Here is a 9,791-nt window from a genome sequence, read left to right as displayed (position 1 = left end):
GTAGAAAGCTACATTATTCCTGAGTGACATAGGCTAGACGGGATCTTTAAAAACCTAAATCTACGCGGGCGAAGCCGCGGGGATCAGCTAGTATTATAAACTTTTAAGTGGCATCTTAAAAACATTTTCTATCAGACCAATGTTACCCTTCTCTACCGTAGCATTTTCTTCTCTAGTTACTCTTGTCAGGTTGGTATAGAATTCTCTATGGTATTAAGAACGAATGATATGAAGGCTGAAGTATTTGGAAGCAAATGAATGGAGCCTGTGGATTTGTGGAATGAGAGCTGTTAACGAAAACTTCTTTTGTTTGTATTTGTACGCAGCCACACGCGGCAGTTCTGCAAGCACGCGTTTAGCTCTCGTCCTTCAAATAGTTCAAAGTGATTGTCAAATAAAGTTTTGGAAACTTTTGAAGTTTTTGTAAAAACAGGAAACTAATTGTGAGCGAAGTGTTGATGGTTTGGTGTTTCAAATTATAGGTTTATACACGATTTTAAGTCAATAATCCGTTAGACATAGAAGTATGTGGTGCTGCTTTATAGGACACAAAGTTGAGTGAACTCGTAGTTCGTACCTTGTTCGTTGGAATCAAGCTAATCCCACAGGTGTTATTACAATGTTGTGACAAAACTTTATCCTAGCAACCAAATAATAATGACTTTAAACTTACGAAGCTGGAACTTCTAAAGTTCCAAACAGGATGTGTCGAAAGGAAAGACCACAGAAACAATCGTGCGGCTGTGAAATTCTGAAATGTTGTTGGGGGAACATTTAAAACGTGTAATGGAGGAATTAAAGAATTAACACGGCTGATCAAGATGGTTTTGGATAAAAAGTGTGCCGTTTTGGTCATACTTCTGTTCTTTATTCAAAATTCATTGACAGCAGACTCGGGAAGTAAGTTTTATTAATAGAGGGTATGCATTTGTGTGCAAGATATATTTTCCCATTAAAGATAATATAACAGAGGACTAATCAAAGACAAATTGCTGACTGTGTCGATTTTGGTGAAATTTCATTTTTAAAAAAAGTACCACACTGTTCCTATAACAATCTCTTACATCACACAATATATTATGTGGTTTCTGTATTCCATTTTATGTTAAGTAGAACTTAGGTACCAGAAGACAACACAACCATAATATTAAGATAGGGACAGTACCCTGCAGAAAATAAAACAACCTTTAGAACGAGATAGAGTTTTGGAGAGCAGTAGTTTTTGTTGTTGAGAACGACAAAACGTCACATAGGTATGAGTGACTGAGACAACACTAAGAAGCCGAAACCTCTTTCTTATGTCAATGTACAATATTTCCTGCCCGCTACTGTATAGTACCTAAGATTTATGTGGCACAATTTATTCTCTTAATAAAAAGCAATAAAAATTTTACAATGGAAGGGAGCATTACACTTTTAAAATTGATTTCATAATGAACTAGCTTATTCCTACAACTTCGTCCTCGTGGACTACACAAACGTCAAACCCCTATTTTACCCCCTTAGGAGTTGAATAATTTTCATAGCGGATGTCTGGGTCTTAATAGCTATCTGCATGCCAAATTTCAGCCCAATCCGTCCAGTAGTTTGAGCGGTGCATTGATAGATCAGTCAGTCAGTCAGTCAGTCAGCTTTTCCTATTTTATGTATAACTAGCTGATGCCCGCGACTTCGTACGCGTGGATTTAGGTTTTTCGAAATTCCATAGGAACTCTTTAATTTTCCGGGATAAAAAGTAGCCTATGTCCTTCCCCGGGATATAAGCTAACTCTGTACCAAATTTCATCAAAATTGGTTGAACGTTGGACCGTGAAAAGCTAGCAGACGGACAGACAGACATACTTTCGCATTTATAATATTAGTATGGATGATGAATTAATGATTAATTCCTAGTACTCATCTCCATTTGCCTATAGGTTGTGTCAGTAAGAGTGCACTATTTAATTTAAAAATAAAAATCCATTGAAGTGTGTGTCTGACTCTCACATGAAGGGTCGGTTCCATACCATCCTACCAGAAATTAATACTTTTAAATTTTTTCTACTATCCCTTTCATAATGTTGCTTGCGGAAAAGGAAAGCACTAGATTTAGACCTGTTAATTTAGTTTAGTTTAGAGATTGTGTACTAGAGAATCGGCCCCATTGTGGCTATTTCCATTGTACACAATCTCTAAACTAAACTAAAATGGCACGTCTAAATCTATTGCTATCCCTTTCATAATGTTGCTTGCGGAAAAGGATAGCATTAGATTTAGACCTGTTAATTTAGTTTAGTTTAGAGATTGTGTACTAGAGAATCGGCCCCATTGCTACTATTTTCATGAATCTAGGTCAACGGGAAGTACCCTATAGATTTTGATTGCCTCGACCGGTCTTGACAGACACAACAGACAGATGAATAAAGTAATTTTATAAGTTGTGATGATATTTTTATTGCATTATAAAGAAGACATGTTCCGATTAAGTATGGAATAAAATATTCCGCAAATGGCCTGGAAATTTTTGGATTTGGATTTGGGTTAGAAATTGTTGCTGCAATAAATCAATTGTTTCATGCAGTAGCAGGTTGTGCCGTCATGGTGAAACCACATGTTGTCTAGATCCATGCTGTCCAGTTGAGGCCACAATATGAACACTGTTATCATGTCCCTGTAATAGATGCTGTTCACAATCACTGCATTTCAACCTCTTTTTTAAAAAAAGCAAGGCGCAATCACGGTTCACTAATGATTGACAAAAAACGTATGACAAATTATCAGTTCACCAAAAACTTTTGAAAAACTAATCAAATCACAAACGTCGTATACCGCAAACATCATTTTACAAAACATCATTTGACAAATATTCTATTCACAAATGTTTTTCTTTGCAAATTTGCTGAATGTTAAAATATCATTTAAAAATTTATTATTTCACCAAATAATTTGTTTATCAAATTCGCGATTTTACAAAATAATAGATGATAAATTTATTATTTGATAAAATAACTAATTAACAAAAAACACACAAAAAGTCTGTTTTGCATACATATGCAAACCCCTATGCACCGCATTACCCAGCAATAATATCATGGGGCTCCTTTTTTCTGGGTGGTAAGAAATAACCCACGAAGGCCCTTCTAACCTAACCGTTCCGAGTCGGAGTGCCCCAAGTCCCGAGCTCGCTTCGCTCGCTCTTGATGGTGGGAGCGGGGGGGATGAGAGAGACCCCCCACCATAGTGGTGGTCTCTTCTCATCGACCGGGTTACACATTTTAATTTTTTTTGTGTTATGTAACCACAAATTCATGGTTTTCAGATTTTTCCCCTAATGTCTGCTATAAGACCTACCTACCTGCCAAATTTCATGTTTCTAGGTCAACGGGAAGTACCCTGTAGATTACTTGACAGACAGATGGACAGACAGACAACAAAGTGATCCTATAAGGGTTCCGTTTCCGTTCCGTAAAAATGAATTGCTGAATCTGTTATTTAACGAAATTATGGAATAACATCGATATCTCGATCTGTCGCGGACGATACAATATGTACATTGTACATGACATACAATGCCTTACACATACTTATACTCGTATACGTAACTCTAAGTGTAAAGTTCTCTCACACAACTCAATCAAGAAAGCTAACAAAGTTCGCTAACTTAGAGTGGTGTTAAAATATTCAATATAAATTAACGCCTGTCCTCCACAATTTGCTTATGAATAGCGAGGGAGCTTCCTAGGAACTTAATGTTCTCCACTCTACTGGATGTAACTGAGATTATTGCAATAACCACTAAAGTTGCATATCATAGTTAACGAAAATTATCTCACGTTAAATGTAATATTAATATATTAAGTACTCTCATACATACATACTCACATTTGACCGGTTTTTAGGGTTCCTTATCTGCAGAAAAAAGGAACCCTTATCACTTTCTTGTCTGACTGTCAGTCGTGTCTGTCAAGGGAATCAAAACCTATAGGGTACTTCCCGTTGACCTACAATCATGAAATTAGGCAGGTAGCAATGTCTAATAGCATTAGTAAATTTAAAAATACAAAACCTGAATTTGTGGTTACGTCATCACAAAAAATAATAATTAAAAAATTATAATATTGTATGATTGTACAAGAACCCTTTGTTTGCGAACCCTTGACCAATTTTTTTAATTTTCTATTCCGATACAAGTTACCTCTTGATTGCGATCTCGCCTGGTGCTAAATGATGACTGATGATGCAGTCTAAGATGGAAACTAGTTAACTTGGAAATAGTATGACAATTTCATGAAAACCATAGCCCTGATTAGTTTCTACTTTCTATGCGACACATTACTGGAACGCTAAATCGCTTGGCGGCACGTTTTTGCCGGTAGAATAGTAATAATACTCATCAGATTTGAAAATTTAGTAGGTAAGTTTTTTTTTTAATTAGTTTATTTAATATAATTAGTTTTACTTATTAAATTTAAGAAATATACTCCACCTAACTTGGTAAATAAGGATTTGGCGTTTTACTCATTAGGATTCGTGATTACCGGCTAACTTAATATTAAAATAAGATATAATTTGTGCGTTTATTAAATATCAAGTTAATCCAGCTGCCTCGCTTATTTTATATATTTTTCGGGTGGTTTTTTAGAGTAAGTTAAAACATGGAGAATGACTAGGATAATAAATATATATATACAGTATACCTAAAATGAGGCAGTTCAGGCGCTATGTGATCAAGTACCAAACCCAGATCTATGTAACTATTCAAAAAGCTAAATGCTTCTCCAAAGAAAAAAAAGAAACCCTTATTATATAGACGGAACACTTCGTTGTACTCTGTCTATCTGTCTGTCAAGCCCAAGACTCGTCAAGGGAATCAAAACCTATAGGGTACTTCCCTTTGGCCGAGATCATGAAAGGCAGGTAGCAATGTCATAAGACATCAAAAGTAAAGCAAAAGAAGGGAAAAACCGTGAATTTGTGTTTACAACTTACATCCCAAATAATTAACGTGTTGTTTCTTGTATAATGGTACGGAACCCTTATAGAGTGCGCGTAGCACTTTACGGCTTAAATCTTCAATGTATTCTCCACAGTCTACCAGGTAAGCTAGGTAGCTATAACTAAGATGTGTCCACGGCTGCGCTTTACATTTCTTCGTCCTAAACCGGCACTAGATGCCGAATGAGGTCGAGATATGTAGAAATACTCTGTTACCCATTAATTGTCTAAATTACTCCTACTAACTCAAGAGGTCGAGAGTAGTGCTCATTTCATTTGTCTTACATTAGAAAATTTGCTTCTTTATGTGTCATTGAACTATCGGAATTATACTGCATCCTCAGACTAAAACATTTTAAATATAACTTACTAGCTTACTATTGTATAACTTACTAGCTTTTGTCCGCGACTTCGCGCATCATACTACGATATTTTGATTAATTATTATTGTAGGAGCACTTGGGATAATATACCTAACTATCTATTAGTAAAAAAAAAATTAAACCGGATGAATAGTTTTGGAGATTACCTCCTACATACAAACTTTACCGGCGTTTTAATTTTTTTAAGCAATTAGGTATCTAAACATCAGAACTGATAAAGTTTATGATGTGAATGTTTGAGGCATCAAAATAATACAATCTAAGTAGGTACAATAACAGGCAAGGGTTCCGCTACAGTGTAATTCCCACCTCTGGGAACAAAGCCACTTTGACAGTCCATGCTCTACCCATTACGCACCGTTATAAGACTACTTACTTACTAGGTATGGTACCTATATGAGTGCTTATAAATTATACCTAATTATTATTTAGATGGTAAGTATTTCAGTCTGCTGTTTTACACTCGCGTAGAATTAGTTATGATATCGACTATTATGCAATATGCATTACTAGCTAATGCCCCCGACTTCGTACACGTGGATTTAGGTTTTTAAAAATTATTTAAATATCTCTTGGGAACTCTTTTATTTCCCGAGAATAAAGGTAGCCTATGTCACTATCTAGGTCTTTAACTATACTTACCCATGCAAAAAATCACGTAGATCCGTTGCGACGCGATTGAAGGACTAACCAACAAATTATTAAACTAACAAAGTACACTTTCGCATTCATAATAATTGGGTAGTGGTATATGACAGAGATCTTTAGATACGATAGATTATTAACAGACTACACATTATTAACTAGATGATGCCCACGTCTTCGTCCGCGTGGATTTAAGTTTTCAAAAATCCCGTGTGATCTTTTTGATTTTCCGGGATAAAAATTATCTTATGTCCGTACCCGGGATGCAAGCTACCTCTGTACCGAATTTGGTCAAATCGCTTTAACGGATGGGCCGTGAAAATCTAACAGATAGACAGACATTCTTACTTATTAATATAATATTAGTTTGGATTAGCTTTTAGATTTTACTCTCATGACTAAATGTAAGTCAAATGCTGAAAGAGGTGTAGGAAGTACTTTCGGTTATTAATAATTCCGTTTCCTTCGTACCTACTAACAGCTATGAAAAACTTGTCTTGTAGATTTACTTCTACGCTATTAATAAAAATTGCTTATTACTTTTGCAATCATAATGAGAGGTGTTAGTTCGCAAAGCGCAAAACACAAAAAAAAATACAAAATGTGTGAGTGAATACGGACTTCGTACATACCCGTTTATAAAAATTATTATCTAACCTGCTCTATCTTCTTAAATATATAAAAGAAAAAGGTGACTGACTGAATAATCTATCAACGCAACGGGCTGAAATTTGGCATGCAGATAGCTAATATGACATAGGCATCCGCTATGAAAGGATTTTTGAAAATTCAATAAAAAAGGGTTTGAAATTTGTGTAGTCCAAAGTCGCGAGCATAAGCTTGGTAGCTATAATCTAAGCATAAGCTCTTCAAAAGACCCACTACTTAACTAGCTTGAAAGGAGTAAATCAAAATATATTTTGTAGCTTAGATCACTGAAGACACTATCCCTTTTCGTCGGTAGACTCCTTTGTGAGTGAATAACTCATTCAGGGGTTTCGAGGACGTGTATACGAGCGGCCTCACAGAAATGCATTCGCAAGCACGCACGCAAAAGTGCAGCGAGCCCATATTGGTTACACTTACATATTTAGCTATACGCCGATAAACATTGTCTGCATATTGTATTCTTCGCTTTTATTATGAGTTTTTGCCAATATAATTGCGTCAGTCTTAGATGCGGTAAAACTACAAACCACTTTGTTTATAGACTATTTTTCAAACCAAACAAACCAACAAACAAACACACTTTCGCATTTATAATAAGGGTACTGATAACGGATTTACCCGTCCATACTACAACCATAATAATATAATCTTACATAAAGGCATAAGACGATATTTTACTGGAAAAATTGAAAACTTACTACACTAGGCAATAGGCCCTCAGAGCATTCACAGAAATCTATGCGATGCGATGGCTTTGATCTCTACAGTTCTTTCTCACTTCTTTCTACACGTAGGTACCTAGTTGACGTAACGCGCGAAAGCGTTGATGTAGGAAGAATCTTTATAAATCTGTGCACGAAAGCAGCTCATTTATTTTGTGGATAGAGAGAGAAGAATGAGAATATAGAGATCCAGGCCGGTATACAGTATGTTTTTTTTAACTGGGACAGTAGCGGGAAATCCAAAACCATAGGAGATACAGGGAAACTGTCGTAGGAAACTTAAGGTCTTTTTTTGTGAGAACAATTTTGGCATAGTTAATTTTATGGTCATGCGTGAGTTGTCCTTAGAAATCAAGGAAATTAACTAAAAAAATTAATGCCGATATCGACTCAGTTTCATGTAAGAATCATTTCATTGTATCTAAAGAAAAAAATCGGAACAGCAGAACTTGGTTAAATTTAAGTAAATATTTTGATTATATGGTGGGCCTTGGCAGTGGAGTTGTCGAAGCCCAAACTCTTTTCGGTCTAGACTTCACGATTAGGGGAATATTGAACAGTTTATTGACGAATACACATAATATTATGTGTATTCCGCGCGACTAACACGTTTCTGAAGAAAAATACATTCAACGGTGGCATATTATATACATCTTACGTGACTTCAGTTCAGATTATTTACCAACTAAAATGTGGATGAATGCTTTTTCGCGTTAACTACCGCATGATAACTTAAAGCTTTATTTTACAGGCAAGTTGTAAAATATTACTTTTTAAGTTAATATTATTGTACATTTTTACTTCATACTATATCAGAAACATGTACACGAACGGACGACGGACAAATAAAAATTCGGCCAAGTAAACTCCGAGACCTCGTCTCACTCGGAGCACATTGATACTTTTCCCCTTTTCTCAGAGAAATGCTAGTGGATTAAGTAATTTTGAAAGAAATCTTGGTGGAAAATTACCATAATTTCAGAAATAGGAAACCCTTAATAACATGATTACCCTTTCTTGCAATTATTTCGTAGGTACGTAATTAAAATTATTTAAACGTACCTATTAATTGTCTTCCTTCCGAATACTTAAAACCTCCTTAAATTTTTTTAAAATGGATAATAATCCTTCTCCAAATACCTATTATACTTAGCTTAATACTTTTTCTGGAAGATACTAGTAAGTTATTCTCTTATCCATTACTTACTATGTAATGCTAAAGTGTGTCCTTCTGTCTGTCTATCTGCTGCACAACTAGTTTGTCTTATTTTGACAAAATCTCTTAAAAAATAGTTTTATAAAATTACCCACCTTGAACCTATATTATAATAACATAGAGGCCTGTTGGGTACGTTATAGTCAAATCTAGGCCAGATGCTATATAGATATTAGCATAATTTCGGAAGTACAAAAGTGCATTTTTAGTGCGAAAGCCAGCGGCAACGGGAGCCAGCGGTAAACATGGTAATAAAGGCTCGAGTCTCGAAAGCTTTAAACACACTGAAGCTCTAAGAAGCAGCTGCAGGAGTTCTCTTGTATGGGGTTATTAATATTAAAACGTGTTGCGGGCCGAGTAAATACTGGCAATGAGGTTCACCTTGCTATGCTAGTATAGGCACAATAGTAGATATACCTTTAGGCGCAATGCTCTTTAATCGACTAGCAAGTAGCATTGACTGCGAACGATTTTGTAACATAAGTACTCACTTTATCACATCTTGTTGGGCAACCATACGCTTTTTATTTATTGTTATTAGATAAAATGTTTCACCTTTTGAGATAAAGTTTCACTTTTCTTCTCGGAAGTATTTTTTATGTATTACGATCAGATAATTTTCTGATCTAACGTTTCTTTCTTTTTCTTTTTTTTTTTTCTTTTTTTTTTATAAAGAATATTAGCCATGTTAAATGACAAATATTCCCCTTTCCTCTCCAATTAAGCGTCAGGCTTGTGCTAGGAGCAGGTACGACAATAGTGCAACGGGCGGGGTTTGAACCGTCGACCTTTCGGTTTTCAGTCCACTCCTATACCGGTTGAGCTATTGAGGCTCAAACGTTCAGTAGCTGTTTACTTATTTAATTAATTAAAAAAGTAAGTTCTGGGAATCTATAATATTATCAGTATCATTTACGTAGTCGTACTATACTGCATAGTAATGGTCAGGGATATGGCATATTATCATGGCATATACCATAAATTGGACGTATTTTCTGAAAAAAGTGCTGTAACTAATCCCTGCATGCATGCTAATGCATGCTGTGGTTACCTACAATAAGCTTGTCATTTTGTGAATGTATTTTAAATAGTTAAAATTGTTTTTGTGACTGTTTTTGTAAATGACTAAGCTGTTGGTAAACCCATTAAAGAAAATTAAAGAAAATAAATAAAATAATATAA

At 35.3% G+C, this 9,791-nt stretch overlaps 1 protein-coding gene across 1 annotated transcript in view; it reads left to right on the top strand.

Moving 5' to 3' along the window:
• Positions 1-307: 307 nt before the first annotated feature.
• Positions 308-9,791, top strand: part of sdk (sidekick cell adhesion molecule) — a 69,103-nt gene continuing 59,619 nt past the window's right edge. The window contains 1 exon segment of the mRNA XM_034984325.2: positions 308-900. Within this exon segment, the coding sequence (XP_034840216.1) occupies positions 822-900 (79 nt within the window). The 5' untranslated portion in view covers positions 308-821.

The sequence above is a fragment of the Maniola hyperantus genome, chromosome 3 (assembly GCF_902806685.2).
Source record: "Maniola hyperantus chromosome 3, iAphHyp1.2, whole genome shotgun sequence".
In the NCBI taxonomy this organism is placed as follows: Eukaryota; Metazoa; Arthropoda; class Insecta; order Lepidoptera; family Nymphalidae; genus Maniola; species Maniola hyperantus.
Note: the sequence above shows the minus strand (reverse complement) of the source record. Positions and strands in the feature narration are given on the sequence as shown.